Source organism: Aphidius gifuensis, linkage group LG2, assembly GCF_014905175.1.
Source record: "Aphidius gifuensis isolate YNYX2018 linkage group LG2, ASM1490517v1, whole genome shotgun sequence".
Lineage (NCBI taxonomy): Eukaryota > Metazoa > Arthropoda > Insecta > Hymenoptera > Braconidae > Aphidius > Aphidius gifuensis.
The window spans coordinates 1,738,243-1,757,744 of NC_057789.1; the positions used below are offsets into that span (position 1 = coordinate 1,738,243).

General features: G+C 22.2%; 1 protein-coding gene across 1 annotated transcript; it reads left to right on the forward strand.

Annotated features, from left to right (window-relative positions):
• Positions 1-835: 835 nt before the first annotated feature.
• LOC122848240 lies at positions 836-17,442 on the forward strand. Its single transcript, XM_044146174.1, has 15 exons — positions 836-882; positions 2,993-3,165; positions 3,238-3,362; positions 3,752-3,986; positions 4,279-4,398; positions 6,567-6,796; positions 7,800-8,009; positions 8,821-9,034; positions 11,185-11,459; positions 11,528-11,831; positions 11,909-12,406; positions 13,761-13,891; positions 15,720-15,877; positions 16,796-17,052; positions 17,159-17,442. Exons 2-15 carry the CDS (start codon positions 3,027-3,029, stop codon positions 17,413-17,415), a joined length of 3,153 nt encoding a protein of 1,050 aa, XP_044002109.1. The 5' UTR covers positions 836-882; positions 2,993-3,026; the 3' UTR covers positions 17,416-17,442.
• The last annotated feature ends 2,060 nt before the right edge of the window (positions 17,443-19,502 follow it).

The following is a 19,502-nucleotide window of genomic DNA, read 5'->3' on the forward strand; positions in this document are numbered from 1 at the left end:
ATTTTATTTTTTCCAGCAATCGAATGCAAAGAAGAATTGACCTGGGAATTTTCCAGGTAATAGAGGAAAGAATTCTAAATAATTTAGACCAAAAAAATTCCAGGAGCTACATTTTTCTCCAGAGAAATAAATTAATTAATCCCAAGTCTAAAAATTACACTCTGTTAATTTTTTAATTGACTTTTAAATTTTTTCATGACAACCAAACGCAAGAAGAAAAGGTTTTTCTTATAGAAATCTTTGTTGAATGATCAATAAACAATGCGAAAATAATACTTTTGATAATTTAAAAATTACTATTTCTAAATCTAAGGGTAAAATATATCCGGTTTTTAAAACAAATCAATTAATGAGATAAAAATATTTAAAGTCACAATATTTATATTCCAGGTTAAAAAAATATCGTTAGATTAAAATCTATATAATCACTCGGAAGTTGTTCAACAAAAATTTATATGTGCACACATATTGTATTGTATTGATGAACAGCCGGTGTTTTTGTTCGACGTGATTCAGGCGTGGTGTGTTCGAACAGCGTGTATTTATTGTCCCACAACAACCGGTATATATTATGTCCATAAAAAATACTTGTAATTAATAATAACATTTGGTCAATTATTTTTCAACATCCTATAATTATTTCAAACGGGGTTAACATTGAAAATTTTTTTTTTTAGGTTCAGTACAAATTTTGTTTTCACCAATTCCACTTGTGTTATTTTTTATTACAAACTAAAATATATTTCTTTGACAAAAAAAAATTATAATTTTATTACTCAAAGTTGCTTTTACTTGTGTTTAATTAAAAATACTAAAACATTTTTTAATTGTTTTATTTTTTAATACCATTTTAGCAGAAATAAATTTTGAAAAATATCAAAGGTAAATAATATATAATTTATTTATTTTTTTAATGTCTATATATTAAAAGCTTCTATAAAAAAATATATAATTAAGCAATTAAATTATCATCGTGTATTTATATCGATAATTCAAACTTTCTACAAGCAATAATCAGTGTTATAAAAAAATTAAAAATTGTCATCCCCTTTGCCAATTAATAACAAGTGCAGTTGTAACCACCACACTGATATAATTTATATTTTTGAATTAACATAGACTGTTTCAAGAACAATTCGGGTCATTAACGTAATGCTCGACATTGTTAGAAAGCTCAAAAGAACATTAAGCAAGTATTTAATGTTCTAAACTCACACATGTGTAAATTTGGTAAAAAATAAATGAAAAAGAATATATAATAAATAAAGTGAGGAAACATTTAACCGTTAGTCTCAGACACTTTAATATATGAAAAAAAAAAAAAAATCAAAACCTTCTTTTAAACTTGTTTCATATGCGTATATATATAGCTATATCTTATAAATATATAAAACAAGTGGGCATGTGTCTATGCCATTCTAATCTATTTGTAAATTCGTGACATGCCTGCTTAAAGTTGTTCAGTAGGTAGTTCCGCTATTATTATTCCAGGTATAATTTTTTTTATTATTTATATTTTATTTTTTAACCTTGACCTCGCATCTATAATATAAATTACTTCATCGTCTCTTCATCGTCTAGACAAATTATATTCTAACACTTGTCTAACACTTGTATAATATCTATGTCATAATAATATTACTCGCAACCTAAATCATTTCATTTTCAATGGAATTTTATTTTTTTACATTTTTTTTATTTTATCAAAGAGAGGCAAATTTATTTCACTTGAATTTAATTTTATTCAAATGCGATACATAGAGATTTTACACTTGTCTATGTACTCGAGTTGAAAAAAAATTATTTAAAATTAATTAGTCATTTATTTTGGAGATTTTTTATGAAAATATAAATATTTATTATTATTATTTTTGTAGAGGGTGGTATGGAATTATAGAGTTACAAAGTGCTTGATAATTTTGATATTTATTTATTTAATTTTGTATTTTTATTTATCGGTTGTATATTGTTCACCAAAATAAATAGTTTATCCTACATCAATACATCTTGCAATTTCCACCATGAATTCACAATGAAAAGGAGAATAAAAGAAATTTTTTTTTTTTGTTTAAATAAAAAAAGAAATAAAATAAAAACAGATTGCCGAGTGAAAAAGCGATGTGGTGTACAACCAAATATCGCTATTTCATGTTGTCTAAGTGACGGAAATGTATTTACGGAATTTTTTCTTGTAACCCATTGATTTTTATTTTTTTTATTTTTCTTATTGGTTTAACGTGTTAAATCACGTTTTCCAATATCTTTTGAAACAAGAAAAATAATACAAAAATATAAGGAATAAATTTTAAAAAATATTCAAATAATTTACATGAAAATTTACACAGTAAAAAAAATCTGATTTAATATTTATAAATTGAAATAAAAAATATATTTTGACAGCTGATATATTTTTAAATATCCAAATAAATTTTATTAATTTATAAAGTTAATTATTATCAATCGAAAAAATTTTAAAATCCAATTTTTCAAAGTTTATTTATATATTTTTAACAATGAAAAATTTATTTAAAAATAATTTTGGAGTTTATATAATAATTTCAAATTCAAATCTGGATATTTTATCATGTGACGATATTCAATAAAATTATTCTTGCTATAAAAAAAACCCCATAACAATAGAATCTCATCATAGTCACGTACTTCAAACATAATCACGAACATTTTGTCCATTTACGTGATGGCCCCAGAGGTATTTTACCACAAAAAAAAAAAATTATAAACACATTTATAAATCACCTCCAAAAGATACTTTTAAAATGTTGTACAAAAAAATTTATAAGTATACTAAAAAAAAAAAAACCCCATAAACTTTAAATAACATGTAAAAATTTCAAATAAAAATTAAACCAAAAAATTCAAATTACTCTTTGATTAATCATTTAAATAACTTATTAATAACTAAAAATTAAAAAGAAAATTATTTTCATTATTTTAATGTAATAATTTATTTTTAAAAAAATTTATTTTTTAGTTAATTTTTGTTTGTAATAACGGAAGTTAAAAGCATGGGTTGCGGAAGTAGTGGAGGCAAAATCAGTGAAGCAAGATTGATGACAACAAAATTAAATTTTTCACCTGAACAGTTGATTTGTTTAAATGATTTTTTTCGGAAATCCGTTGAGGAATATAGGGCGATCAATAAAGGTAACAAAATAATATTTAAAAAAAAATTTAACATCAATAAATAACCATATAAAAATATATTTGATTTTCTAGATGTTGATTACGTTGAAGCAACGGTGGAGCGTTTAGTTCAGCGTTTAATATCACGAATATCAAATTTAGATAAAAAATTTTCATCAATGTTTTTAATTTCGTTAAATGAACCCCAAAAAGTTAAGGTAAATTTAATTAAATTAAATCTTTTGGTATTTTATATTTTAAATTAAATCAATAGAAAAAATTTTTTTTTTTTTCATCAAAATATCAAATTAATTTTGATTATTGTTATTATTAATTAATTATAATGATTTATTTTATTTTTAATTTTTTTTTCTTTAACAAATGAGTAGTTTATTTATTTACTTGTTTTTTCAAATATTTATTTATTTATTTGGTTATTTATTTATCGATTTATCTTCTAATTTTTCTTTTTAATTTTTTAATTTTTTCGTTTATTAATTAATTTGTTTATCAATTTATTTATCCAGTTACTAATTTGTCTACTTGTTTATTTATTAGTCTATTAATTAATTAATCTATTTATCCAATTATTTATTTATTTATTTAGCAATTAAAATTTCAATATTTATTGAGAATCGATGCGCTTTCAACTCCAGTAATTGATTCAAATTTGGATTCAACTAGAGTCATTGTTGAAGAAGATTCAACACTTCCAGGTTTTGTAAGACTTAAAATACGTGATTCAGAATATTGGTCTGAATATCTGGCTTCTGATGGAAGACTGAAAAGGGATCTTGTGAAAGCAAAACTTGTGGCTTTATTAGCAAAAGCAATAAAACAAGGTTTCCAAACATTTTCATTTATCATACACTATCTTATATATTTTACAATTAATTGTTTCATCAAAAAAAAAAACTATCATTTAATTATTTAAAAACTTTTATCATTTGTAAATTTGATTGATTAACCTCATTGTTATTTTAAATCTTTTTTAACAATTATTTTTATTTCAATTATTAACAGATTTATCATCTGATTTTTTGACTTCTTCATGATCTTTTTTTGTGATTTATAATTTTTTTTTTAGATTTGCAATTTTATATAAAATAATTTTATTTATTTTATTTATTTTAGACTCAATTAAGGATGCTAGTGAGAGCATTCGTCAATCACCTGGACAGATAATGAATGCTGCAACTCTGCATAAAATTCTCAAGCAGCCAGATTATTGTAGAATTTTTTTTTCAACTGATGGTAATAAATAAATAATATTTTTTTCATCATAATATTTAAATTATAATCTATCAAATAAAAATAATATCAAGACTCTCCATCAAATTGGTTAATTGTTTGGTTTTTAAAATAAAAAAGAGGTAAGTCAATTAACTTGGTGGCTTTTTGTTTTTTTTAATTTAAAAATATATTATGCCTGAGTAGACTTAATTATAACTAACAAGAATATTCTAAAGAACAACGTTAAATGAACATGTTAAAAAATAAATAATAAAAAAATTAATGGCTCTCTAGGAAGTTTATTATTATTATCATTTTTTATACAAATTAAAAAGTAAAAAAAAAAATAGAATTATACACTGTACATGCGTTGCAAATGTAAAAAGAAAGTAAATCAAAAAGAAACTCTCAGACTTCTGAAAATAAGAAAAATGGGAAAATTTATATATTAGTTTTTCCACGACGTTATTTAATTTTCCTACGTTAACAAATTTTTTTTTTGTATCATTTTTTCTTTTTCTCTACGTGATAAAGATAAGGCTTGGTTAATTTTTTTTTTTTTTTTTTTTTTTCAATAAATAGTCTTTGAACATCAAGAGGAAAACACGCAAGTAAATAAATTTTTTTATTTTTTTTTTATATAAAGAATCGAATAAGTTAAAAAAAAAAAAAATAGAAATAAAAATATTTCGAGTAGTTTATTGTGAAAAAATAAGTAAATAAAATAATATATTAAATTGATAAATAAATTGTAAAATGGATTGATAAATAAATAATAAAATAATTAATTAACAAAGTAAAAAAATAATTTAATAAATAATTTGACGAATAAATATTCAAATAAATAATTAAAAATTCAAATAATCCTAATATAAAAAGGACAAACATCATCGGTCTTCCGGACATTTGATTGGTCATTGTTTTTTTCTCACTTACTCTCATACAAATTTCTTTCTGTTTGTCTTTTTCTATTATTTTTTTATTTATTTCGTTAGCAACGAAAAAACAACAAAAAAAAGCGAGTAAACAAAATTTTTTTTGATATTTTTATATTAAATTGACATATTAAGCTAGCACAACTTTTTAATAATCATCGGATCTCGATGCAATTGGGCTCAAAATTTTGTGCGAATTATGTGTTTTTTATGTGTGAAGAAATAAATTTGAAAGAAAATTTTTTTTCATTTTTTACATATTTTCTATATTTTTTTTAAAAATTCAAATATTAAGCTAGCACAACTTTCTCAATAATCATCAGATCTCGATGCAATTGGGCTTAAAATTTTGTGCGAATTATGTGTTTTTTATGTGTGAAGAAATAAATTTGAAAGAAAATTTTTTTAAATATTTTCTATATTTTTTTTAAAAATTCAAATATTAAGCTAGCACAACTTTTTCAATAATCATCGGATCTTAATGCAATTGGGCTCAAAATTTTGTGCGAATTATGTGTTTTTTATGTGTGCAGAAATAATTCAAAACCAAAATTTTTTTAAATATTTTTTATATTTTTTTTTAAAATTGACATATTAAGGTAGCACAACTTTTTCAGTAAACATTCAATCTTGATGTTATTACACTAAAAATTACGTGTGAATTATGTGTGATTTATGTGTAAATAAATAAATTAAAAAAATTTTTCGTCAATTTATTCATTATTTTTTTTTTTATATGATAATACTTGTGTTTATAAAATCAATGAACAATGAACCTTTTAGAAGGTATAGATACAGGCGCGCGTAGCGCGCCAATGTGCTCGTTTAATAAATAATTAAACAAATTATTAAATAATTTAAAAAAAAAATAAATTAAAAAACCAACTGATAAATAAATTAATAAACAGACAAATAAATTAAAAAAAAAAAAAATAGATTGACTAATAAATTAAAAAATCAACAAGCAAATGAATAGTTAATAAATTAAATAAATAATTAAATAATCAACTCGACAAACAAATAAATAAAACTATTTTATAAAAAAGAAAAAAAAAAAATATCGTAAATTAAGTTAGAGACATTATTTATGTATACCAAAAGAAAAATTCAAAAAAAAATTCAAACGAGATCGTTTAACCCAGATGCAATTTTCTCCTCTAGGGATTTTCTTAAAAATATATATGTATATATTATTTAATGTCATTATCGTTATCAGCACTTTTTACTTATGGTAATATTTTCCATTCACAGGAGATTTTGATAAGGGTCTCTCTGAGCCATGTGATGATCATCGAGTTGTTCTTGTTGAAGATTCAAGTGGCATATTATTACGTATCGGTTTGAATGGTCAAAAAAAAGCTGATGTTGAAGTTAGAATATTTATTGGCATTGGCATTGATGGATGGTCAACGATATCTGATTATCCACGAAGAATTACATTACATCATTGTGATGCTCTTCTACATTACACCGCTGCTCAAACTGTAAGTTTTATTGTAATTTTTTTTTCAATTTGTAAAAAAGTTAATTAGTTTGTAAAAATATAAATAAATGTAAATTAATTTTATTTTTATTTAATTTTACAATGTCAAAAAAACTACCTGTTATATGTGTTATATTTTTTTATTTAAAAAAAAAATAATAATATATGAAAAAATATAAAATACATGCACAATAAAAAAAATGTAAAGAACATTTTTCATTCAAAAGCACTCTGCCGCAAAAAGGTTTTTATTTAACTTTTTTTTTTTTTTACATTTTATTTATTTATTTATTCATTTTTTGTTTTTTCATACTTGTGTTGTATTAGAATGTAATGACAGTGGTGTGGTTGAAATTTTATTCTTATTGTTTTATCTTTTTTTTTTTTACAAGTGAAAAGAGAGTCACAACCCTGATGCTCATGGTTTTACATTTTAATTTCCATAAGTATCAAGTGGATAAACACAAAAAAGCATTTTTTTTTTGTGCTTTTTTCAAGTGTAAAAAATTTATTTTATACTGAAAAACAGGGTGATATTTTTTTTCATATAGTATCATTGTTGATTTTTCTTTTTTAATTTTTATAGCTTTATTGAATTAATATATTATTTTGTTAAAAAAAAATTGAATTTTATCAAAAAAGATGAATTTTTTTATCAAGTTTTTTCAAACATTTCTTTATTTTTATTTTTTTTTAACAAATAAATAAATAAATCAATTGATTTATTAAATGTAATTGTACTTTTATGGTAGATAATTTAATTTATAAAATTAAAAAGCAAAGAAACAGAGTTTGAAAAATTATTGCCAGTTGTTTTATTTATTTATCTATTAGTCTATTTTTCTCTTTATTTATTTATTTATTTATTTATAAAATTATTTATTCATTAATTTATAAATTCATTTACTTATTTATTAATCAATTTAATAATTTATTTATTTGTCTTTCTATTAATTTATTTTCCAATTATTTATATTAATTTGTTTATTTATTTTTTCTTAAAGGGAATGTATGCATTTGCAATTGGTCCAAATGCTGGTACAAGATGTGAAGATCGTGCAACATTGTGGCAAATTCGGCTACCAGCTGCTGAGACAACAATGAATCAGCATTACTCGGATGAGAGTGTTCCAATCCTGACAGAATCAGTACTTATGTTAATCCTTGACCAATTGCATGGAAAAATACCTCTAAATATACCAATGGAAAAACAGGTAACTATACAACTCACTTAAACCCACATTAATTCAATCTCACTATCAAAAAGAAAACCATTCATCTATTTAAATAATAAAATATTTTTTAAATAAAAAATAAATTAGTTTTTGGTATGTACATTGAAATTCAAGAGTCCAAATATAATGAGAAAAGTTGAATCGATTTAAAGCATCACTGAATTTTAGAATGTTTTGTAAGAGAGCTTTAACTGAGTTGATTTGAATTTTATCCTATTGAATTCGTATAAACAATGATCGTATTTTACGTTTATAAAAAAATAATAAATAAAATATAATACAAATTTATGATATAAAAAATTGTATACTGGTAGTTTTATATTTATTTATAAATATAAAATTGAATAAAACACTTGTCCCTAGAGAAATTCAAGAAAACTTGTAGATTGAATTTGGAAGAAAATCGACAAGGCTAACCGTCTGAAGCCAAACTATTTTCACTTGGCACAAACATTGAAAAGTTCAAAATGAAAAATAAAAATTATTTATAAAAATCAATACAGATTTCACATTTTTTTATTTATTTATTTAAACATGAAATTGTTGGGCACGATTCAATTGACATGATGTTGAAAAAAAAATATTTACATAAATGGATTTACGCTTGTTTAGCTCTAAATAAATAAATGAAAATAAAAAAAATAATCTAAATTTCATTGTTAATATTTATTTGTTAATACAAAGTAATTTTTATTTATAAAAAAAATAAAATAAATATTGAAAATAATAATTTGTTTATAATATTTAAAATGATATTGAGATACTAATATTTTTGTGTTTTTTATTATAGGAAAAATTGAAAGTTGTATCTCGATATATAATTAAAACAATATGGTGGTGGTCACTGGAAAGAACTGGTCCAGATCCACTGATATCATGGTCACCTGATAATCTTTCACGGCATGTTCTTCATGCTCTTGATGAATTAGTTACAGCACTCAAATGTCAAAATTTACGTTGCTATTTTTATCCACGTTTTAATGTTATACTCCACTCTGCAAAAGGTAAAATATTTATAATTATTTTGTACAAATTATATATGATTTTAAAATTCATTAAATATTTATTTTCAATTTGAATTTTTCATATTTTTCGATTGGTTATTTTAAAACATAAAACACAAAAAAATTAACATTTAGAAAATTTTTAAAACTGTTTTGACATTTTTAAAATACTGTAGTTTATTTTTTTATGAATTTAAATGTGTTAAATATCAAATTGAAAAAAATTATATTGAAAAAAAAATTCAAATTTATCGTCTCATTTTACTGTAGAAATTTTACTGTAGAAATTTTTAGGCGTCGTACCAGTTGCAATATTGTGGCTTATAAAATTTTATTCACAAGAAAAAAATAATAATAATAAAAATACGACAGTTGTTTAAATTATAAAAAAAAAATGAAATTTTATAATAAAATTTATGAAAATTAAATTTTAAGATAGATAAAAAATGAGCACAATAAAAAAATATAAATTTCAGTGGTTTTATTGTGAACAATTTTCCAATCTAGATAATTAAAAATAAAAAAAGAAATTCTTTAAATAATTTTTTTCTCTATTTTAATCAAAAAATAAATCAACTAATTTTTTTATTTTAGTTGATGTTATATTTCAAATAAAATATATATATTTTAACAAAGCAACTCACGTTTTTAAGTTTTTCATTTGTCATTCATAGTAATGAATATAATTCGAAAAAAAAAAAAGAAAATGGAAAAGCCAAATTTAGCTAAAAATAAATAACAGTACAATTTAAAAATACTATATCGCTGTCATTAAGTTTAGAATTTATTTTTATATTTAAAAAAACTATTTTTAAGTTTTAAATTTATTTCCAACTTTCGAAATTTATTTTCAAGTTTCGAATCTACATGTGTGTTATACATACACAAATTTAATTTTAAATATATGTGAATATTATGCCTCAAGGGATTTATATATTCTCAATTCATTTGTATAAATTATTCCATTCACATTGTCACTTAAAACTTGCTACCTCAATATTATATTTTCCATTTAAATAATTTTTTTTTAAAACATTTTTTTCATCAAAAATAGAGCTTCATAATTTTTATTCATCACCTCTATATTTTTTTTTTTAAACAACTACAATATTCTTTATATTATTTTTTTTTTTTCATAAAAGTAATAGCATTTTTTTTGTATGAATATATTTTTTTATTTCATCAAAAAAATAGTTAATAATTTTTTTTTTATTTCGTTATTTTATAATTTATTTCTTGCAATGATACCTGATGAATTTTTATTGATAAAAATAATTTATTATTGAAGCTTAGTTATTGATTGATGAATAGAGTTAAATATAAAATTTAAATTTATTAAAATCGACACTGTGACAAGTGTGAAAAAAGATATAAAGAAAAATTCAAGATGCATTATACACGATTTTTTGTATGATAAAAATTATTCCAAAAAATAAATGTGAGAAAAAAATTGTCAAGAATTTGCATTCTTCAAGTTATTCAGAATATCATACTAAATGAAAATATGAAAATATATTTTCTTTTATTATGAGATGCCTTGAGGATGTAATTTTTCAATCTCTCGGTGTTTGATGTCGAAAAAAAATTAAAAAAATAAAAAAACTGAGTGAATAAAGAGTTTCTGGATTGTTGACAATATAATACAACACTGAGTTCTCAATTTACAAAAAGAAAAAAAAAAAGAATGGGAAATTTGATAGAGGAAAGTTTGAAGAAATAATTTTCAAAAATTCATGTAGAATTATTAAAATTTAAAATGAATTTCTCTTTGTCAAATATTTAATACAACTCGGTAAATTTTTTTCATACAATTTTTTGATTAATCATAAAAAAAAGAATTTAAATTTTTACAGTGTTGATAAAAATATACAAGTTGCATAGAAAAAATCTTTACCCAGTTATAATTAAAATTCTCAAAAATCTCCAGAGCTAATTAACTTGAAAAAAAATTACAAACAATTGAAATTGACTCATGTAATTACCAATATAATTTAAATTTAAATAATCTTTAAAAAAATGTAATACAGGGACTAAAATATTATCAAGTTTCCACTAAAAAAATAACTAATTTATGAAATCTAAAACCTCAATGAATAATTAATCATGAAAATTAATCCGATATTAATTATCATTGATGAAATTAATTACAGATGGAATTATTTATCACAATAATGCCTACACAAATGACAGTCAAATAATTGAAAATTATTTATCAGCTTTACATGAGTACTCACTGATATTAAAGCCATCTGATCCTCGAGCAAATGATCAGCTTGAAAATCAACTGATCCTACAATGGAGGCGAGTCATGATATCATTACCCCGAGGAACAATGAACACCCACACGGGCTACAACAAACGCCAGCTGAAATACTTGTCCCTCATCATCAAAGAAATATTAAACATAAAAAATTTAACAAAAAATGTAACTAAATATAATTCCTATTATAAATAAATCATACAAAAATTAATTAATTTAATTATTCTTTACAGAATGAATGTACCAGCTCAAATTATTCACCATCAATTTGTCGAAATGATTCAATTGATAATTTAATTTACTTGATAACCCTGATACTTAGACAAGCAAGAGATCAAATATTCATCACAACTGAAAATCAAAAATACAAACGTAAACGTAAAAAATTTTTAAACAACAATAGTCAAGGTTCAAGCACATTTGAACGTTCATTGGATATTTTGATTGAGACTGTACGTCGTGATCGTGATACAGCGTACATGGATTTCGATTCCGAAATAATATTAACACAAGTGTTATTAAAATGGCTTTATTTTGGTAATTAAATTATATGTATTACATTGTACTTTAATAGTATTTAAGGACTATTTATTTATGTTTGAATTAAACAACAGGAATGGATAACGATAGAAAAGTACTTGGTCCAATATTACATCCTTACCTTGGTAACCTATTCAATTCATCCCATGAGAATGCTTGGCACGTTGAATCTTGGATAAAACGTTGTGATATATATAATAATGAAATAAATTCATTAAATTTATTTTGTAAATTAGTTGTGACCCAGGAGATAACACCAGCAAGTGGTATTGTTGATGCAATATCAAAAGGTTTGACATGGGCTGAACATATTACAAATATGATTGAAATGTTTAATAATAGTTTGAATATTGAATTTTTAATACCAGGAAAAATTATAAAATATAAATTAACATTTACTAATAATAGAAATTTTGATAATAATTATATCAGTGGATTTAAAAGTTGGAGTAAAGCCAGAAATATTGGTAATCCAACGAGGCGTGCGACAATTGCTAGATGCAATATGATAACAGCTGGTGACACATTGCCGGGTTTAATCGATTCAAACAGCGGGGATCGGGTCAATGAAGGTAAGATATTTGTTGATTTTATTTTGTATATGGTTTTTAAGTAAATAAATTTATGAAGAAGGTAGATAAATAAACAAGAAAATGTACACTTGGATGAATAAATAAATAAATAGATAATTAAATTGATGAATGTATAGAAAAATAATTAGAAAAATAGACAAATAGAAGATGAAATAATTACATGATTGGTTGAATGAATAAATAGACAATTAATTAGATAAATAAATAAATAAATAAAAGGAAAAACAAGTAAATTAAAAAGTAAATAGATAAATAAAAAATTGATTAATTAATTAACTTTTGAATGATTTAAAAAATAAATAAATAAATAAATAAATGAAATTGTTTTATGATAGATTATTTAATTAATTAATTTAGCTAATTTTTCTATTTATTGTTTATTTATTTATTAAATTTTTAACTGAAATATTTTATGATAAAAAATAATAATTTATAGAGATAAAATTCTTGGAGAAAAAAAAATATAAGATGTGCTTTTAATATCTTGTAATATATATATCTATCAGAGCAAAAAGCAATCCTTATCATAAAATTTTAGCATCTTCTTTTGGCTCTCTTAGTTCTCTCCCTCTTTCTCTCTGTGTCATATGCAATTTTAGCCTTAAGGCTTTCACAAACCTTCTTAGTACCTCTCTCTGAATAATTGGAGGATTTCTACTCGTCGTTCTCTTTGGTTCATGATCATCAACTGAATTCAGAAGCGTGCAAAACTTTTCAAACGATAAACTTTTACCAAAACTTTATGAATTAATTAGAATCGGGTCATGAGAAACTCTAGAGTCGAAAACCAGGACATTTTATTTTATTAATATTTATTTTTATTATTATCACTTTTTTTTTTTATACTTAATTATGTGCCAGTATCACTCGCTCATTGATTTTACCATAGAATTTATCCAGATTTTAAAATTTCGTATCTTTTCTTCTTTCTAACAAAAAAATTAATTAAAAAAAAAATTCATTTGCCAGAAAATTATCGTAAAAAGTGTCCAACTTTATAGTTTTTTTTTATTTTTAAAATTTTTTTATATCCAATTACAGAAAGATCTAATTTCCATGAATTTCAGTGTCCAAAAAATATTTTCTTTTTATTTTTATTTATAAAAGATATTGTTAAAAATTTTAAAAAATAAAAAGCTCATAACAAAGAAGAATTTGCCAATGAAAATGATCTTTTTCTGTTGACGAAAAAAAAAGAAAAAAAAATGCTAAAAACAAAAAAGCTTTGTCTTCATGGAGAATGGAGATAAGCCTTTTTGTCGTGTATTTTTTTTATTTGTAAATACTTTGAATAAGAGATGAATGGTTGAGTAATTGTTTTATTTTTTTTTAGATTTTCAATGGCATAGAGAATTACGAGATTCAAGTCCATTGACACATATTGTCTTGTCAAGTTACAGACGTGGTCGACAACGAGGACCAGGTGGTTTAATATCAGCTTTAGTAACTCTCAATAAATTTCGAGTATGTAATTTAAATATAAAATCAAAATTTACATATATCATTGGGGTTTTTAAATAAGTAAAAAAGTCTCAAAGTTTTCAGGGAAAAAGGGTTGAATAATTTTCGTCGTTTCGTGAACAACTGAGCGAGAAATTTGACCCAAACTTGTCTCAACTTTTTAACGAAGACCAGTTGAGTTCATTGTCAATTAAAAATATAAAAAAAAAAAATTTTTCTACTGTACTTATACTTTGTACAAAGAAGCTAGATTCAATTCATTTCTTTAGATAAAACTTTGAAGATTTTTTTTTTAAATTTCAAAGAAAAAAATCTTATTTTAACTTGAATAAATTTTTTTTTTAAACTCGGAGCTTTTTAACAACTTAATATACTTGAATATTATTTTCTATTGTGTTTTATTAATAATATTATGTCATTTGAATTAACTTATTTTTCATTTTTAGATTGTTTCAATTTTTTTTAAATTCAAATTTCATTAGTCTCGTTATATTTTGGCTAATTAATAATATAAAAAATTGAAAAACTTTTTAATGGAGCTGTTTGTTAGCTGGTGTTATTGATAATATAATATCAAATTTTATCATTTAATTTTTCAATCTTGACGTTGGATTTAATAACGTCATTTTTTATGTAAAAAAATAAGACACTTTGCAATTAATTTTACTTTCAATTTATATTTATTAAAAATATAAATAAATAATATTTTTTAATTTTATTTTGCATTGTTTTCTTGGTTAAAATATCAATAAAAATTATTTATTAATTTTATTTATCGGTGGTTTCTTGGTATCAAGCTCGATAGTCAATTTACAGTAAAAAAAAAAAATTAGTAAATTTGTTGTTTGTTTGTATTTTTTGTTTGTTTATATTTGTTGAATTTGTAAATTTATTGCCTTGGACAATGATGAAAGTTCAGATAGAGTATAATATTTTATTGCGTGAATATTCGAGTATGAAAATAATATAAATTTAAAATTTAAAAAAGTATAAATTTTTGAATATTTTAACAGTTTCAAGTTTTCTTGTTTTCTCAACCAACAACATGCTTCTATTTTAAATATATATAAAAAAAATAAAAAAACATATCGAAACAGTAAAGTTACGTATAAAATTGTGATTTAAAAATAAAAAAATATTATCAAGTGTAAAAGTTTTTCATATTTTTCATATACATTCAAATAAACTTTTCAACTTTTTGTAGACATAATCAAAAAATACACACAGACATTATTATCAGAGATACAAAATAAAAAATAAAAAAACAAACTTTAAAAATTTATCAACAAAATAAGCTCATTTTTAACGACTAATTTACTCAATTTTTAAATTTATCTAAATTGAAAAATAAAAAAAGTAAATACATTATTCCAAAAAATAAAAATGAAAAATTTAATAATTCATATAATTAAAAATATTTTTTTTATGCTGTAATAAAATTGATTAATTAAAATAATTTGATTTAACAAAATTAAATATATTTTTTCTTTTTAATTAACACTGATACAGGTGAAAAAAAAAATAAAGAATTTACGAATAATTTATTTCGAACCAATACCACAAAATTGGCGAATAATATTAAAATAAATTTATTGATAATTGTTTCTGGCTTTCTATGTTACAATGAAATAATATAATAATAAAAATGTAATTATCTCATTTGTATAATTTGTCGTATTATTTAAATACTATAAATATAAATTCAGGAGATAATTTAGTTGAAAAAAAAAGGATAAATAGTCATTGTGTTTGAATTTTAAGAGAGATTATTAATTAACTTGATGAATTATTTTCAACTAAATGGTTTTATATATTTTTTATTTATTTTTAGATATTACAAGAAGCTGCAGCAGTATTACCACATGACGATAGAATATTAATGCTTGATGCAATTCAAAAAGTTTCGAGAGAAGCATCAAGAAGACAAAGGAAAAATAGTTGTCCAAATTTAAATGCATCAGAAATACCAAGGCAAATTTACAGACCAAGGTGATTAAAAAATAATACAAATTAAAATAGATAAAATAATAAATAATACAAATTATTTTGTTGTATGAAAAACATAATTTTTTAATTAATCCGAGATATATGGTAAAAGTAAATTTGCAAACTATTTAATGGAATATTTATTTATTTATCATTATTTTCGTAAAGTTTGATGATAGTCATTGTGTCATTATAATTATGTATGTATTGCTGTGTTTGTTTTGTTTTTTAGACTTCTATTTGAGGATTATTTTACAACAAAACTGTTATTATTATTAAAATAAAAAATTAAGTTAAAAAATCATTAAATTAGAAATTGCAAAAGGATATTTTGGCGTCTGGGACAAATATTTCCGAGCATAGAACCAGGAAAGAGGCTTGATCATTGCTCATTCTTTGCAAGGAGACATTTGTTCCACACGTTTAGTCCTTGGATCCCAAAGAGAAGATTTTGTCGCTATCCATTTTGTGAGATGCCATGTATTCATCATTATTATATAAACACTTACTTAACAAAAACATTAGAACAAAGTACAAAGACAAAACCAACCAAGATTCGAGCCCAAGACTACAGGCATCATAAAACGGGACCCTGTCCCACTAAACCACAAGCTTGCTTGTCATTCAAACGAAAAAAATATCTAAATAAATTAATTTACAATTTTTCCAAAATATATGATAAAAGTAAATTTAGAAAAAATAAATAAACTATTAAATGGAATATTTATTTATTTATCATAATAATTTTTGAAATTGAAAAAAAAAAAATTTTTAATCAAAGAAATTAATTTTTAATTGAAGCAAATAATTTTTAAATTAAATAGAATATTTTTCAATTAAAGAAAAATATTTTATTGAAGAAAAAAAATATTTACAAATGAAAAATTAGCTTGTTCATTTATTTATTGTTATTTATTAAAGATCAGAAAATCAATTGATGAAAGTGGCATCATCAAAACCACCAGAATTGGCTGAAAAATTTAATGTAATATTATCAGAACGTGAAAAACAATTACAAAAAGAAATAATGGAAATACATGATACATTGACAAAAGGTTTACGACCAAGTTTAATTAATGATTGGGATTCAAGTTCAGTATTATCATGGACATCGTCAAATAATTCACTTGGAAAATATAAACGACATGGTGGACGTGTACCAATTTGGGAAACTCGTGGTAAATAATCATTAATTTTATAAATTGTTTAATTTGTAAATTATAAATTAAATTTATATTCTGGCTAATATGTTGATGGAAAAAAAAATTAATTTACATTTTTAAGGTACTCTTTCAATGTGGGACCGAGTTGAGTGTGATGATGATTTGAAAAAATTTAAATCTAATGACGTGACAAGTCATGAGGAATCAACAAATTTTAATTGTTTAGAAAAAAGACAGTTGAAAAAAAATAAAAGCTGTGATGATGATGATGATGGTGATGATGTTGATGATGAAATTTTACCATCTTGGGATTTTCTTGAAACAACATTAAATCAAAAACTTCTTCAGTACACTAATTTTGATGATGATAAATTTTGAATATCAATTTTTTTATTATACATTTATATTTAAAAAAGGATAAAATTTATGAAAAATAAATTTAATTTTTGGATATAAAAAATTATTATCAACGTATATAGCAAAAATGAAATGTATTTTTTATAAAATTGATGTTGTAAATTTTTTAAAAACATAAATGTAAATGTATCTTTAACAATGTTAATTTTTTTAATAAAAATTATCGTTAATTTTCGACTCATGAGTATGAAATGGTAATTGTCATTTATTCTTATTACAATGTTTTCTCACAGACATAATATCAAGAAATGAAAAATAAAAAAGGATAAAAGCTCAAAATAAAATTCTTGATATTTTTAAAAATAAAGTCTCCCATGTTATTTGACTTGAGAATAATATTTTCTAATAAATCTAGCTTTTATTTCATAAACTTTTTATTTGTTTTTTTTTAATTTTCTTGTTAAATTTTATTGACGAGTTAAATTTCAGTAGATACTTTGACGTGTTTAACGAGTCAATTTTAAAAATCCAATTGACATTAACTGTATCGATTGATTGAGTCTAAATTATTTCCAATAAAATAAATTGAAATTCGAAAAAAATAAATGTTATTAAAACATTATTTTCTATAAAAAATAAACAAACAATAAAAAAGCTATAAATAAAAAAACTAAATACATGAAAAAATGAATAATTAAATAAATAAATTTCCTGGAAAATCTTGAATATTTGGTGGTAAAAAAAGTGGCTTAATATGGTGCAAGTTTAAAGACACTATATTTAAAATACAGCAAAAAGTGAAACAAGTTAAATTATCAAGAAGCGTTAAGAGAAAACGCTTGCATACATTAACCCTAAATTTTGTTTATTATGCATCCTGTAGTAAGATAATAATAATAATAATTATTATTATTATTTTAATTGTTGGGTTGTTAATATTGTCGACTGGATGGTTTTACCTTATTTTGTATACGTAATAAATTTTCCGGATCATGATAAAAAATAAAACAATAAAAAAAATAAAACAATAAATTAATATACTTGTAAATTAGAAAACAATGTTAGTTTATCCTATTTAAAAAAATCACTTCATTTCACTCAACTTCACACTGAAACTTTTTATTGTGTTATTATTTTTTTTGTTTATTTTGAAGTTAGCTGAAATATAGTGATATTTTGTAAATTATAAATAGAATAAACAAAAAAATAATATTATAAACATTTTATCCAGTAATGGAAAATATATATATACATAAATAATCGGTCAGTAGAAAATATCAAGCAAGCTTGTGGTTAAGGGAGTCAAAGCATGAGGTTACAGTGCGTGAAGTGTTCAGTTCAAATCGTTATTGAGTTCAGTATCAAGTTGTAATGTATAGAAGTTTGTTGTTATCTCGATATTATAGACGTTACTGATTAAGCCTTCATTATCTGAAGAGCCCAAGGTCATAGCGTGTGAGACAATTATCTTCTGGCAAAGAGCGAGTGGGAGGGTAGCCCCTTTCCTGGTTCTATGCTGGAAAATATTTGTCTCAGACGCCAAAATATCCTTTTGCAATATAGTGATTTATTATTTTGTAAATTATGAAAAAATTCTAATATTATCTTTATTCATCCCTTAACCACGTCCCGTAATTACTTTTATATACTCAGTCCTTTATCTAACTTGTAAAAAATTATTTCGAAGCGCACGCATGAGCTAGTTTAATAAAAAATTATATTTTATAATAAAAAAACAAATTATTTATAAAATAAACAATCACCGTTTTTATCGTTTAATTTTTCTTTTAATTTAACACTCTTGCCAAAGTTTTAGGTATTGATAAATTATTATTATTAAATTGTTTTCTCTTTTTTTATTTCTTCCATTAAATTAGATTTTTTTCTTCCCAAAATCACGATGAATCTCGTTAATTAGTTGCACGAGAGAAGCCCACAAAATTGCAAAGATTGTTTGCTAATGAAACTAGAGTAATTAACTATTTGTGATGAAACTAAATGTATATCTATAACATTTTCCTATTATCGATTTTATTTTAATGGTATTTGTCGAAATTTTACACTGTTTATTTAATCAAAAAAAAAATTAGTTTTATTAATTTACCTAA

Bases quoted from the DNA above. Each gene is read 5' to 3' on its own strand.
- LOC122848240 (XM_044146174.1), top strand. From the start codon at position 3,027: ATGGGTTGCGGAAGTAGTGGAGGCAAAATCAGTGAAGCAAGATTGATG. The intron at 3,166-3,237 runs GTAACAAAATAA...TTGATTTTCTAG, and splicing joins ATATAGGGCGATCAATAAAG to ATGTTGATTACGTTGAAGCA. The intron at 13,892-15,719 runs GTATGTAATTTA...ATTTATTTTTAG, and splicing joins TAACTCTCAATAAATTTCGA to ATATTACAAGAAGCTGCAGC.